The 15,698-nt window shown below is 34.1% G+C and overlaps 1 protein-coding gene and 1 non-coding gene across 19 annotated transcripts in view; both read right to left on the reverse strand.

The window, feature by feature from the left end:
- Positions 1 to 15,698, reverse strand: part of Lrch3 (leucine rich repeats and calponin homology domain containing 3) — a 126,115-nt gene that overhangs the window by 12,229 nt on the left and 98,188 nt on the right. For 5 of the 18 annotated variants that reach the window (XM_021720191.3, XM_078043947.1, XM_021720189.3 and 2 more), the window contains 5 exons: positions 13,961 to 14,032; positions 10,156 to 10,204; positions 9,352 to 9,459; positions 7,945 to 8,048; positions 7,257 to 7,394 (listed from right to left, as the gene is read on the reverse strand). In XM_021720191.3, coding sequence (XP_021575866.2) covers positions 7,257 to 7,394; positions 7,945 to 8,048; positions 9,352 to 9,459; positions 10,156 to 10,204; positions 13,961 to 14,032 — 471 coding nt within the window. Of the gene's footprint in view, positions 1 to 2,568; positions 2,707 to 7,256; positions 7,395 to 7,944; positions 8,049 to 9,351; positions 9,460 to 10,155; positions 10,205 to 13,960; positions 14,033 to 15,698 lie in introns of those variants that run through there. The other 13 variants (XM_078043951.1, XM_078043949.1, XM_078043950.1 and 10 more) reach the window with 5 other exon arrangements.
- LOC120884626 (small nucleolar RNA SNORD43) lies at positions 350 to 408 on the reverse strand. Its single transcript, XR_005727048.1, has one exon. It is a non-coding gene; the product is annotated as a small nucleolar RNA SNORD43 (small nucleolar RNA).

Here is a 15,698-nt window from a genome sequence, read left to right on the forward strand (position 1 = left end):
CTCAGCCCTATTTTGTTATTTTATTTAGAGACAGGGTCTTGATAAGTTGCTTAGCGCCTCACTTTTGCTGAGGCTGGCTTTGAACTTTCGATCCTACTGCCTCTTGAGCTGCTAGGATTACAAGTGTGTGCCCAGGCCTAGCTGTAATGGTTTTTGATATGGTTCAACAGCATACCTCTAAGAATGTGAATCATACTCCTTAACACCTACACCTACCAAACAACTAAACAGCATTTTATCAAACATCTTGATCTTCCCAAGATAACAAGAAAGATGAATTAGAACTTAAATGGTTGCAAACACTTAAAAGTTACAGACACATGACTTTCTGATTTATTTTCCTCTCTCCAAATCAGAACATGACAGCACACAATCTTTGTCTGCCCATAAATAAGTTCATCATCTATCTGAATTCTTTTACAATGCCTGATATAAAACCTCCCTTTGTAATGAGAAATTCATTTTTTGAATTTGGGGAAAGAAACTGATTTGTGTACTATATCAAGAAACTCTTTTTCAAGTTATACATACACTGAAATTAGCTCTCAAAGAATTATAAGAAATTAACATGTATGAATGTAGCCATAAAAAAACTGCTAGTTTTAATTCGTATTTAGTTTTTAATTTTATATTCTCATCACAAAAATTATTCTAAGAAAGTATACTACAAATCTTGATGCTGGTTTTAAGAACAAAATAAGGGAAGAAGCTGTCTACTATGAGGAAGGAAAATGTGTATGAAGGAAAAATAAGTGTAAATATTTATGCTGAAAACTGGTTCTATAATTGGAATTTCATGAAAGCAATATTGATTTATTCTTAGTAATCATGATCACAGTTATCACAGTTTGAAAGAGGGTTGTTTGCTTGTTTTTGTTTTTAATTAAAATAGTGGACAATTATCTGGCTAAATCCAACTCCATTCCTTCACCCCCAGATTTTTCATTTGGGAAATTTTATGTGTCTTCTTAACTATATATATCCTTTATTATCTAGAAAGATTCCCTACTAGCTGAGCATAGTTGTAGGCACCTGCAGCCCCAGCTATTTGGGAAGCTGAGGCAGGAGGAACCCTTGAGCTCAGGAGTTCAAGGCCAGCCTGGCAAAAAAACATCCTGCCTCAAAAATAAATAAGTAAAAATTCCCATTAAACAATTTACTTGTCAAAAAAAACTATTTGATAAAAGACCCTCCCTTTTTTTTAATCTTAAAAAAGAGAAATTAATGTCCTTGAGAGAATGAACCACTTATAACTGTGTCTGTATCTTTTGTGCCTGGCAGGATGCCTGGCTCTGACATGCTCTCAATAAATGAGTACGTTTTGTTGTTGATTCCACTGGCCATTTCTAAGTGTTCTCATCTCATCTTAGACCCTTATTTCTTTATCTAAGGAGAAGGTCCATGTATTTTATTTCTTGGAGAAGTTAAATATTTATAAAATACTTTTATTTTCTCATTATATATATATTACATTCTTGAAAACACTGTGTTCTGGCAGTCAAAGTAAAGAGGCTCAGTCACTCTTTCAAATTCCACTTACTACATTAACTCCTTGATAGTATTTCCCCTGAAAATGAAGAAGGAAAGTTTTGTCCTTTTTATTTTTAATTAAAGAATAATTTTTTTTCTTAATGCAGTTGACAGAAACTGGGAAGAACAGAAAGTATGAACAAACACTTCTTCCCTTACTGGCATTGCCATTGTTTTCTTAGTCATTACCTATAGGACCAATGGGGAGGTTTTTAATTCATTGGGAGTATAGTTTAGTTTGGTAGTACTACTTTGCTTTATCTATAGAGAACTGAACACTTGCTCTCAGAGTCATTAAATAAAAAGAAGCTACCTATTTTCCTTAGAAGAAATGTATAACTCTATTTTTGGATGTGCTGGACAAAAAAGGGCCATATCAGACCTGGGACTTTGATAAAGAAGTTTTAGGAACTGGGTCTGTAGCTAAGTGGCAGAGTGCTTGCCTAGCATGTGTGAGGCACTGGGTTTGATCCTCAGTACCACATAAAAATAAATAAATAAAAATAAAGGTATTATGTCTATTTATAACTTAATTTTTTTTTGTAATTAAAAGAATACAAAGTCCTAGAGAAGGATTTAGGATTTGCATCTGGAAAAGTAGTAAAATGAATGTCTAGATGTAGAAATCTATAGTTCTAATACAACTGCAATCTGAACAAAGAATTTACAAGGAACTGCCTGCTAAATAACAAACCAACCAACTAGAAAATGACAAGAGGGCAAACCTTTGAAAAGGTAAACACTGCTAAGCTACTAAAAATGCAGGAATATTCATTAAAAGTCATCAAAATAGGGTGAAAATACAATCAAATAAATGCAATGTGAACCTTGATTATATCCTCTGTGTGTGTGTGTCTCTCTTGCTTTACTGGAGGGGGGGAATGAAGTAGCAGCTATGAAAGATATCCTTAGAGCAAATGTAGAAATTTCAATTTACCTATGGTGGATGCTGACACCTGGTGTTCCCCTACTAGTCTGTACATCCATCCTTACCCCCAACCCTTCCCATCTTGCTGGCTGCTAATGGCTCATAGATACCTCCTTCTCAGCTTCAACATGATCCCATGGGAAGCTCAGAAGTGAATTGTTCTCTCATCTTGAAATAGGAGGACTCAGTCCTATGTCAGCCATTGGCTATCAGCTATGGGAAAAGGAAAGGTGGACCAGGACCATTCTCTGGAATATTTGAAAGGTAAAAAGTTATGAGACCTGCATCTCTTAATTGGTGCAGTTTAAAGACACACACAGATAAAGCAAATATGGCAAAACTGAATAAATGTCAGATCTACATAAAGATTTTAAGTGCTCACTATATTATACTTTCAACTTTTCTGAAGGTTTAAACATTCTTTTTAAACATTTACTTTTAAGTTGTAGTTGAGACACAATACCTTTATTTTATTCATATATTTTTATGTGGTGCTGAGGATTGAACAGTTATCCTACTGTTGAAACAGGATAGCAGAACTTCTGGGCTAAAATTTTTTAATAAAAAGTTTAAGGAAAAAAAGGAGGGGTATATCAACCCAAAGCCTGCTGTTTCTTTTGTTGGTTGACACTAATATCCAGAGCTGATAAGCATCCAAAGAAAACAAAAATAGAATTAAGGACAAAAATCACAGTCATATCAATAGATGCACAAAAATCCTTCACATCAGCCCTAATTCATGCTAAAAACACTGAAAAAAAACAGGGATAGAAGGAATGTCCGTCAACATCATAAAGACTATATATGAAAAACCCAAAGCCAACCTCATAATACATGGGAAAAAAACTGAAAGCACTTCCTTTAAAATCCGGAACAAGACACAAATATCCACTCTCACCACTCCTATTTAATATGGTGCTAGGAATTCTTGCCAGAAAATTAGGCAAGAAAAGGAAATAAAAAAAGAAAAGAAGTCAAATTATCATTGTTTGCAGAGGATATGATCCTATACTTAGATTTCCAAAATACTCCACCAGAAGATTGCTGGAACTAATAAACCAATTTAGCCAAGTAGGAGGTTACAAAAATCAACATACAAAAATCAGTGACTTTCCTATATACCAATAAGGAATCTGTTAAGAATGAATTCAGGGGCTGAAGTTGTAGCTAAGTAGTAGAGTGCTTGCCTAGCATGCATGAGGTACTGGGTTTAATCCTCAGCACAACATAAAAATAAATAAGTAAATAAAGTTATTGTGTTCATCTACAGCTATAAACAAACAAATAAGTAAATAAAATGAATTCAGGAAAACATCTCCATTCACAGTGGCATTGAAAAAAATAAAATACCTAGGAATAAATCTAACCAAGGAGGTGAAAGACTATACAATGAAAAGTATAGAACACTGAAGAAGACACAAGATGGAAGACCACCAATGTTCATGGATAGGCAGAATTAATATTGTTAAAATTGCCATATTACCAAAGCAATATCAGATTCAATGCAATCCCCACCAAAATATCAATGACTTTCTTTATGGAACTAGAAAATAAAGCATTAAAACTCATGGAAGGCAAAAGATTCAGAATAGCCAAAGCAATTCTAAGTCAAAAAAGCAATGACTTCAGGGCTGGAGCTATAGCTCAGTGGTAGAGTGCCTGCTTCACAGGTATGAGGCCCTGGATTTGATCCTCACCACCACATAAAAATAAAGATATTGTGTCCATATATAAATGAAAAAAAAAGCAATGACTTCAAATTATACTATGGTTATAGTAACAAAAACTGAATGATACTGGCATGAAAATAGACACATAGACCAATGAAACAGAAGACACAGAGACAAACCCATAGAGATTCAGTCATCTGACAAAGGTATCAAAACATACATTGGAGGGGCCAAGGTTGAGGCTCAGGGGTAGCACACTTGCGTGGCATGTGTGAGGCACTGGGTTCAATTCTCAGCACTGAATATAAATAAATAAAATAAAGGTCTGTTGACAACTTAAGAAAAAATATATACTGGAGAAAAGACAGCCTTTTCAAACAAATGGTGCTTGGAAAAGTGGTTTGCCATATATAGAAGAATGAGTCTAGATCCCTATCTCATGCTATACAAATGCCAACTCAAAAAGGATTAAAGACCTAGGAACAAGACCAGACACTGGTCTTAGTTCTCCTAGAAGAAAATATAAGGTCTACACTCCAACACATAAGTACAGGCATTGACTTTCTTTCTTTCTTTGGTACCTAGATTTAACCCAGGTGCTCTTAACCATTGTGCCACATCCCCAGCCCTTTCTTGTATTTTATTTAGAGACAGGGTCTTACTGAGATACTTAGGACCTTGCTAAGTTGCTGAAGCTGGTTTTGAACTCACAATCTTCTTGCCTCAGCTTCTTGAGCTGCTAGGATTACAGGCATGCGCCATTGCACTGGACCAGGCAATGACTTTCTCAGTAGGATTTCCAAAGCCCAGGAAATAATGTCGAGAATAAATAAAGATGGGATGACATTAAATTAAAAAAGCTCCTTCATAGCCAAAGAAAACAATGTGAAGAAAGAACCTACTGGATGGAAGAAAATCTTTGCTAGTTATTCTTCTGATAGAGGATTACTATCCAAAATAACTTTACACTAAAATTTTTTTTAAAAAATTAAAAAATATGAAAACCCAAACCAAACAACCCACTCAAAACCAAATCCAAAATAGAACAACAACAAAAACAAAACCATTTGACCCAGCTATCCCTCGGTCTATACCCAAAGGACTTAAAAACAGCATACTACAGGGACATAGCCATATCAATATTTATAGCAGCACAATTCACAATAGCTAAATTGTGGAACAACCTAGATGCCCTTCAATAGATGAATGGATTAAAAATGTGGCATATATACACAAGAATATTACTCCGCAATAAAAGAGAATGAAATCATGGCTTTTGCAGGTAAATGGATGGAAATAGAGAAGATAATGCTAAGTGAAGTTATCCAATCCCAAAAAACCAAATGCCGAATATTTTCTCTGATATAAGGAGACTGATTTATAGGGGGGTAGGGAGAGGGAGCATGGGAGGAATATTGAACTCTAGATAGGACAGAGGGGTGGGAGGGAAAGGGAGGGGTTAGAAATGATAGTGGAATGTGATGGACATTATTATCCAAAGTACATGTATAAAGACATGAATTGGTGTGAATATACTTTATATACAACCAGAGATATGAAAAATTTTGCTCTATATATGTAATAAGAATTATAATGCATTCTGCTGTCATATATAAATAAAAAACAAAATCAAAAACAAAAAACTCCTAACAAAAAACAAAAAACTTCTCAAAAGAAGAAATATAAATGGTCACTAAATATATGAAGAAAACATCTTTAGCAATTAAGGAAATGCAAATGAAAACTATACTTAGATTTCCTAATACTCCAGTTAGAATGGCAGCTATCAAGAATACAAACAATAACAAATGCTGGAGAGAATGTGGAGAAAAAGGAACATATTTGCACTGTTGGTAGGATTGTAAATTAGTAAAACCACTATGGAAATCAATTGGAAGTTCATCAAAAGACTAGGAATAGAACCATCATATAACCTAGCTATAACATTCCTCAGTATTTATCCTAAAAAATTAAAGTCAGAATATTATAGAGATACATGCATATCCATGTTTATAATAGAAGAATTCACAATAGCCAAACTGTGGAACCAGCTTAGGTATTCATTAATGAATGAATAACGAAAATGTGGTATATATACACAATGGAGTTTTATTCTGCCATAAAGAAAAGTGTGAAATTATGTCTTTGGCAGGAAAATGGAGGGAACTTGAGAACATTATGTTAAGTGAAATAAACCAAACTCAAGAAGTTAAGGGTCACCTGTTTTCTCTCATATGTGGAAACTAGAGAGAAAAATGGAAAAGAAAGTGGTGGGTGGAGTTTATGAAAATAGAAGGGAGATCAATAAGAGTAGACAAAAGGAACCAGGGGGAAGGAGAAGGGGAAGGAAAGGAGAAATACTGGGGAATGAAACTAGCAAAATTATATTGCTATATTATATACATGGACAAATATATAACAATAAATACCACCATTATGTATAATCAGGGTGTATAAATATGGAAAATTTTTATTATTATTATAAGATTTTATTACATATGTGTAAATATGTAAAATATGGAAAAAATTCTTTCAGTGTTTCCCCAATATCTCCCCTAAGATAAACTTCTAATTCCTTCACATGTTTCATAAGGGCTCAGCTCTCTTCTTCAACTCCTGCCATACTCAGTGTATGATTTATTCTGAACAATTTAACAATTCCTTGAATACATCATGACCTTCCTTAGCTCTCCTACCCCCAGCTTCTGTAATGCTAGAGATTCCCTTGAGCATGCTAGGCAAGTGCTTTTCCACAGAGCTACATTTTTAGCCCACTTCTTTAGCTTTTGAATCTAGGAATACTGTGCCCAGAATGCCTTCTCTTTCTCTGTATTGCTTGCAAATTCCTACTCATACTTCAAGAAATTAGTTCAAATTTCACCTCCTCTAGGAAGGCCTACCTGAACTTTCTAGGCCGTTAACAGGTTCTTTTTTGTATCTTCATAGTATACATCTTATATTTATTAGATTACTAAAAATTATTGTTAACATGTCTATTTTTCTTTAGAAGTGAAATCAAAAAGGCAGGGACTGGACCCTTTGCATCCCTAACTTCAGCAAAATGACTGCCACTATGCTTAATGAATGTCTGATAAATAGCCACTGCTTTTTAGCATTATATTACTTACCACAGCTGGTGAGGGAACATGAATGCTTGGGACAGATCGAGGACGCACATGATTGGCCAAATGGCAAAGAACAACACCATCAGTTAGAGCTGCTCCAAGATCACAAGGCAGAGATACTTTTAGTCGGTACTCTATATGCTGGCAGAATAGGAAAACATGTAATATAGTAATTGAAGATTGATTAACACATAAGACATAATGGAGTTACAATGGAATACACTTAGTTGGAAATCAAGATAAAAAGGAAATAAGGAGATCATACATGTACATACATACGACAGCTAGGCCACAGTGCCAAATACAACAGAAATTCATATACCATTTTCTGATTAAAAAGAAAACAAAGACTGGATTCTCTTTTGATTTCAAAATAAAATAGCTAACCTCTTATCACATAAGTGTATATGTATATGTGTATGTTCATATAAATTATTATTATAAGATTTTGTTATAATATGAAGCAGAAAGGAAATGAAAATAATTTCAAATGCATAGGGCTAAGAATAACCCATCTCAATTTTTTCAGTAAGAAGTTGAAAAGAATTTCTTCAGTAGCATAATTTCTTTTACATTTATCACAAAACACAGCCATAATAGATATCTACTAATTCTATAAACAAGTAATTATGGGATTATGGGCTATAGTAATATCACGGGAAAAAGTGCAATTCAAAGATAATATACACACTTTTCGTAGTTGTTCTATTAATTTCAGCTCTTCTTCTCTCTGCCTTGATATGGGATCTGTAGAATCAGTGGTAGGTGCAGAAGATGGGAGAGGAGAAGCATGGCCTAGAAAAATACTAACATGTTAGATAGAAAACCAATGCTAAGAAAATACATCTGTCTGATGACAGTGTCCTTGCAAAGACATCATTTTCTGCTTTCTGGATTGAATTTTTAAAAATGTTTTTATTATGGAAAATTTCAAATATACACGATAATGATTACCCATTTGGCTTAACTACTTTATTTGAGCCCAAAAATGTTATCATTGAAAAAAAAATACATATACAGAAAATTATACAAATAGCAGAGATTAATAATTTTCCTCAGAAAGTGAAACAATTAATATCCTTAGAGATATTAATTAATTAGTAAATGAAACATTACTTATGCCCAAAAGCCCTCTTGCATGCTCTGCCTATTAGTACCTAAAGGTTACCAGTATGCTGACTTCAAAAGCCATAGATTAGTTTTCTCATTTTTGAACTTTCTATAAATTAAATCATATTGTATGCTTTTGTGGTCTGGCTTCTTTTGATTAACATGATGAGATTTATCCATGTTGATGTTCAGAGTTATTTGTTCATTTTCATGACCTTTACGGTATATGCCGATGTTTAGCTATACCACAATTTATTATCCATTCTATTGATGGACATTGTATTTGGGGCTATTTTGAATAATACTGCTGTGAATATTTTTGGACATATTTTCGGTATACCTGTGTGCATATTTCTCAAAATTGTTGGTTTATGATCATGGAATATACAAATGTTTGACAGTTTATCAATACAGAAAAATCTGAAAAAGCGCATTGCAGCTGGGTATGGTGGCACATCCCTCTAATCCTAGTGACTCAGGAGGCTGAGGCAGGAGTCTTGCAAGTTTAAAGTCCAGCCTCAGGAATGTAGTGAGACCCTGTTTCAAAATAAAAAATCGAAAGAGCTGGGAATATAACTTAGTGGGAAAGTGTCCCTGGGCTCCATCCCCAGTATCAAAGGGGACGGGGAGAAGAAGCTATATCTTCTAACTGAAGAGGATTTTATTTGTTCAAATATTCAAAACTTATTTAGCTGGGTGTGGCAGTGCATACCTGTAATCCCAGCTACTCAGGAGGCTAAGATAGGAGGATTTCAAGTTCCAGGCCATCTTAGTACCCCAACCCCCCTAAATCAAAAAAACATAAAAATGCTTGCTTTTAGGTGATTCTAAGCAACTTTTTAATCAAAACAAATTTAACCACAGGTATCTTCAGAGTTTAAAGCTTTTGGTATATAAGTTTAAAAGATGTTACAGTTTATGTCTTGTATAAAGCACCTTTCCAGCCCCAACCCTATCCTGCCCCATTTTTAAAATCACTATCACCTACCTTTATTTGTTTCTGCCCTGACAGCTGCTCGGAAAAGGAAACTTTCAGGGCGCAGGGGTTGATTTCTCTGGATAGTAGCAGGAAAAGAATATGCAGGGGAATGATGAACTAAATCAGTATGGAAAAGCAAAATGAAATGAAAGGAGATGGAAAGCAAATTAAATATAATGTAGATGTATATGTCATAGTCACAAAAGTTCAGTAAGTAGTACATACAGAAAAAATCAAACATGGCAATATGATATAAAATGATACTTTTTTTTTTTTGTACTTAGGATTGAACCAAAGAGTGCTCTATCACTAAGCTACATCCCGAGCCCTTTTTATTTATTTTTTTATTTTAAGACAGGTTCTTAATAAGTTGCTGAGGCTGGCCTGGTACTTGTGATCCTCCTGCCTTAGCCTTCTGAGTTGCTGGCATTTCAGGTGTGTGCCACCATGCTTGTTAAGAATTCTGTTTACTAATGAAAAATCTGGCATAGAAAAGTAATCCTTAGAGAAGGGTTTTTAATTCTCATGTTATTTTTGGTATATCAATAAATACAGAAAAATGCTAATATACTGAACATACCCTCTTGCAAATCTATAGCCCTGCTGGCTCAAGCTCATTTGTTCTCATCAAATGGCTAAGTAGTTGAATAACCAATTGAATTAAAAAGTGGGAAATGTTTAGAAAGTTTTCAATTTGTGTCTGATTCTATCTCAGAAAAAGAAGTCAGTTTTCTAACTAATCAACTTGTTCAAGAAAATTCTGGTAAAGAATTAGAATCTTGATATGGTTAACTGTACTTTTGTGTCTATTACCTGTTTCTGTTGTAGGTGAACTTGAAATGGCAGTAGATCTGTCATCACTCTGTGGAGAAAAACACAGCAATAATTATTATTCAAGAAGACAAACTTTCCACATTTATGTTAACTTTGGGACTATATTAAAAAAAAACCCAAACCAAAAACCCATGCAACTCTCCTTCAAATTTAAGTCTTGGAATGAAAATTAAGTGAAAATATTTAATCTTGTACATTATTTAAAAAATATATATTTTTAGTTGTAGATAGACAACAATACCTTTATTTTACTTATTTATTTATTTTTTATGTGGTGCTGAGGATCGAACCTAGTCCTGCACACATGCTAGGCAAGCACTCTACCACTGAGCTACATACAACCCCAGTCAAACTTTTTGTGTTTATGTAAAGTATTATCTAAAAATAACAGGCCTTTCTAAAGACTGAGAAATCATCACTATAAGGTATAAAATATATGGGAAAGAATAAAATTTTATTTTCTAATAGCAATTCTCTGGAATAATTTTTAAAATACATTTTCCTCTGGAGAATAATATTTAATCTTTTGGAAAACAGGAAATAGGTTTCTTCATTCAATTAGAAACAAATGTGTTTACAAGATGATGTCTTATAAAGTTTACGTAAAAAAGGGGAACTTAAGATAAAAAACATATTTAATGGCTGGGTTAAAGACGTTGAAGGTTTGGCAGGAGAGCAGAATCAAGAAGTCTTGACATCTAATTAAATTTAAACATAACTTTATGGTATATTAGGCATTTCTAAACCAAAATGACTTTAAAACTAACACATACACACATATCTGCTCCCTCCCACCTACCCAGGGCTCAATAGTTTAAAAAATCTCATATCTCTAGTTGAATTTGGGTCAGATAAAATAAATGATGACAGAATTTTAATTGCAAACAACAATGACAAGGAAAGAGCCATGCAGTTGAGAATATTCTTGGACAGATTTAGAGATAATTTTCTGGTAATGATTCCTTAGTTTGATATTTATAGGCTGAGAGTCAAGATTTAAATGTTAAGATTTAAAAAGCAAGCTGGGCTTGCAAGGCATGGTGGCATACCTGTAATCCCAGTGACTCGGGAGGCTGAGGCAGGAAGATTGCAAGGTCAAGGCCAGCCTCAGAAATTTAGTGAGACTCTGTCACCCCCCCAAAAAAGGTGTGTGTGGGGATGCGGGGAGGCTGGGGATGTGGCTCAGTTGTTAAGTGCCTCTGGGTTCAATCCCAGGTACCGCCCCCCCACCTCAAAAAAAAGCCAACAAGAAGCTTTGCTCTTGACTGAGGCAGAAACAACATGTTCATAAAGATTATAGATGTATATAATCTATATTTTAGGTGTTGAAAAAAAATGGAAACTTTAATAAATTTAAAACAAGAGTAATAGGAATTAATAAAAAGGAATCAACAGGCAAATGAGGCAAAAGCTGGATACTTTAGATGGAAACAAAAAGACTACTGTTATTTTCAAAGATATGAGCTAGGAAGGAGAAAGTTGGCTAAATGAAGACTCGCTGAAATACCAATGGTATAAGTAGAAAAAACATTTAAAGGCAAAAATTATTCTAAATAAAGAAAAAAATATTTTTAAAAATTTAAAAGAATTATTCATAGGATACAGACTAGAAATTTAACATTTTAAAGAATAAAAGAAAGTTAATAGGCAGCTAGCTTTATTAGATAAGAAGGAAGAGCCAAAACAAATGATGCTGAAGGTCAGCAAATGTTCTCTACCTCCAGAAACAGCAACTGATACCATGCAACTCACCTGGGTGTGAAAGAAACTAAAGCCAGAAAGAAGGAAACTGTTAATAGGATGACTTTTAATGTACTTTTATTGAAACTATAAATCTACATGACTTGCCTTTTAGGACACTATAAAATAATTAGTTGAAATCACATTGGGATCATTAATTATATTTGGGAATTCTTGGAGAACCAGACACAAAACAAAAAGATTATAAAATAATCTCAGAAGTTGACATGAACTCAAATTCTAAGCCTGGCTAAGAAACAACAATAAGAAATTATGCCTAAATCCAGTACATAACTGCTGTAAAGATAAAAATAAATCTTTTAAAACTAGTAATTTGAGGGGCTGGAGTTGTAGCTCAGTGGTAGAGTGCTTGCCTAGCATGTGTGAGGCACCACATATAAATAAATAACAAGTCCATCAACAACTAATAAAATATTTTAAAAAATCTACTCATTTGACAGTCTAGCAGGCTGCTAGAAACAAAGTCATAGCCACTTTTATAGAGAAAATTTGGTCTGGATCATGCAACTTTTGGCAATTTGTATATGGCCTTTATTAGCTATGACTCAGATTAAAAGTGCCAATGCCATGAGATATCCCTTGAGTATAATGAATTAACTTCTCTCTCACACATTGTAAAATGGTTTACCTTCCTTGAGAGAATTGTGAAGAAAAAAAAAAAGTAACCAAAATAACTTTCTGTTGTACAAATAAGGAACTCAACTGAGAATAATTGGAAAAAATGTTAACATGGAAAATAATGTAGCTAGTTTTTTCAGGGTCAAGCAGAGAAGTACACAGTGGTAAATAATAGCTTTCAAATATAAAGAATCTTACATAAAGATTGTTAAGTAATGCAAAAAAGAAATCAGTACACGCCACAGCAGAACAGATACGTTAGTCAAAGAGAGGATCTTGACAGTGAGAAGTTTTTTTTTTTTTCAAAGAGAGAGTGAGAGAGTAGAGAGAGAGAGAGAGAGAGAATTTTAATATTTATTTTTTAGTTATCAGTGGATACAACATCTTTGTTTTATATGTGGTGCTGAGGATCGAACCCGGGCCGCACGCATGCCAGGTGAGCGCGCTACCTCTTGAGCCACATCCCCAGCCCCAGACAGTGAGAAGTTTTAATAATTTCTTATGTATACTAAAATAAAGATGCAATTATCATTCCCAGAGGCCTTAAAAAATAAAATACTACAGGCTCTAAATTTTTCTAAAAGGTAGAATTTATCATCTAATATTACTGACGACATAAAGCAAAGGGTGGCAATTTTTTTTCTTAAAAGGCCAAACAAACATTTAGGCTTGCAGATTGTTATAATCTCTGTCACAACTATTCCAACTCTGCTGTTTATTGCAAAAGCAGACACAGACAATAAATACATAAACAAAAGGGATTGGCTGTGTACCAATAAGAGTTTTTTTTTTGTTGTTGTTGTTTTGGTACCAGGGATTATTCTGGGGGCACTTAACTACTGAACCACATCTCAAGGGCTTTTTATATTTTATTTTGAGACAGGATCCCATTAAGTTGCTTACTTCACTAAGTTGCTGAGGCTGGCTTTGAACTCATTGTTCTCCTGCCTCAGCCTTCTGAGTTGCTGGGATTACAGGCATGTACCACCACACCTGGTAACAATAAAACTTTATTGACTTTTCCAGCAAGTTTGGGCAGTGATAATTTTACAGACTGGGACTTATTTTACATGCATATTAAACAACAGTTATTTTATATTTTCTATTTACCACATAAAATAATTCATGATAAAATATAACCTTTGATAAAAAAGCAGAATGAAATTTCAAATAGAATCTGAATATAAAGAATTAATGTAGACTCTATGATTATCTGGCAATGTAAAACTTTCAAAAAATTTCAAGTGAAACCAGTGTTAAACTCAAATAGTTTCATAAGCTTAGGCATATTTCATACAATCCTAGATTTCAGATTGTTGCTATCATCAATCTATTGGAAAATTTAAGACCTACTTTGTGCACACCCTCCCCAAATTTCCTGGTGAAATAATGTAACAAAAGATACCTTAAGAGGCGTGAAGGCAGAAGAATGAAGCAGGGTAACAGCACAGCCCACTTGATTCAACCCTGACAGCGACTAAATTTCAAAAAGAGGAAGAGAAGAAACAGAAGGCAGCATTTATGTTAGCAAAATGCCAGGCAGGCAGGTCTGATCAGTGAAGTTAGAGAAGGAAACGTCATTGACAAACTTTTCAAAATGTTTTACCAAGGTTATTAATAAGTTTGAAGGAGAATATTTTTTGGGAAAATCCCCATCATTTATACAACACAGGATCTCTACCTGAATAATTCAGGATATTTGTAATATCTCATACCATATTAATGAAGAACCAAGAGGCATGAGTTAATAAAAATTATTTCACACAGAAATAAAACTAAGAACATCAATATTTTTAGCAAAATAGTTTTCAAACTATTGAGTCCTTTGCTGTTCCTATAGCAGGGAAAATGAACCAGTTAATTTTAACCAGGCAGAACTGGCTTCAGAACAATATTTTTTTAATATTAATCCAAATTAATTTATTATAATCCAATTTAAGGCTCCGATGTGAGAACACAGGACATAACAATTCTGCATCACACCTTACGGATAAACCAGCATTTCATTTCTGCCTCTGTGAAATTCCAAATGACCTATAAGAGGGTAGGGAAGAATCCCCCTACCCCCTGTTTTTAATCTTTTATCTTTCACCAGCCAACATACAACTAGTTAGGTATATTACAGATATTATAAGAAATACTGTTAGAAACTAATGTCTATGTATGATTATTACTCAACATTTGAAATTAAAATAAAAAAGAAGCCATTATATAGATTTTTGATTACAGCTAAGATGGTCAAGACATAAAACTTTTTTCTTTTGCCACAAGGGAAATAAAAATCAGAGAAGATTTTTCAGAAAGGAACTGAATAAGATTTACCTACTATGACAATAAAATGGCAAAAGCTTAAAGCTATTAAGGTCTTTATAAATTAAATAATAAAAAAAATTTTAACTAGGGATACATCATGGGATAAATGAACAAAAACATAGGTGAGCATTTATTTATTTATTTATTTTGGTATCGGGGATTGAACTCAGGGGTGCTTAACCACTGAGACACATCCCCAGCCCATTTTTGTATTTTATTTAGAGACAGAGTTGCTTAGGGCTCGCTAAGTTGCTGAGACTGGCTTTGAATTCACGATCCTCCTGCCTCAGCCTCCTGAGCTGCTCCCAACAATGCCCAGCATAGGTAGGCATTTATAAAAGGGTCTATGTGTATTCAACAGGATAAATACACCTTTTTTTCCCCCCTAGATAGGGTCTTTCTCTGATGCCCAGGCTGGTCTTAAACTTTGTGGACTCGTGATCTGCTGCCTCAGCCACCCAAGTAACTGGGATTATAGGCATGCAACACCATGCCTGATTACAACTATATTTTTAATGAGAATTAGTAGAGAACAGTATATATATTTTTTATTTTGACAAAAAAAGCATGTAACCAATAATGTATTTCTGTGACAAAATCTATTTTAACACAGAAATAAATATTGTGCCAAAGAATAAGACCATGACAATGGTAAGACACGTGTATGCTTCGTCTGTTCAGATTTCCTAGACTTCCTTTTAATTAAATGCTTTGGAACTGCAGTCAATCTCAAATATAAAAAGTCTAGAAGCCACTGAGTGCCGTGGTGCACACCTGTAAGCCTAGCTAATCAAAAGGCTGGGGCAGGAGGATTGCAAGTTTGGGGCTAG

Source organism: Ictidomys tridecemlineatus, chromosome 3, assembly GCF_052094955.1.
Source record: "Ictidomys tridecemlineatus isolate mIctTri1 chromosome 3, mIctTri1.hap1, whole genome shotgun sequence".
Taxonomy (NCBI): Eukaryota; Metazoa; Chordata; class Mammalia; order Rodentia; family Sciuridae; genus Ictidomys; species Ictidomys tridecemlineatus.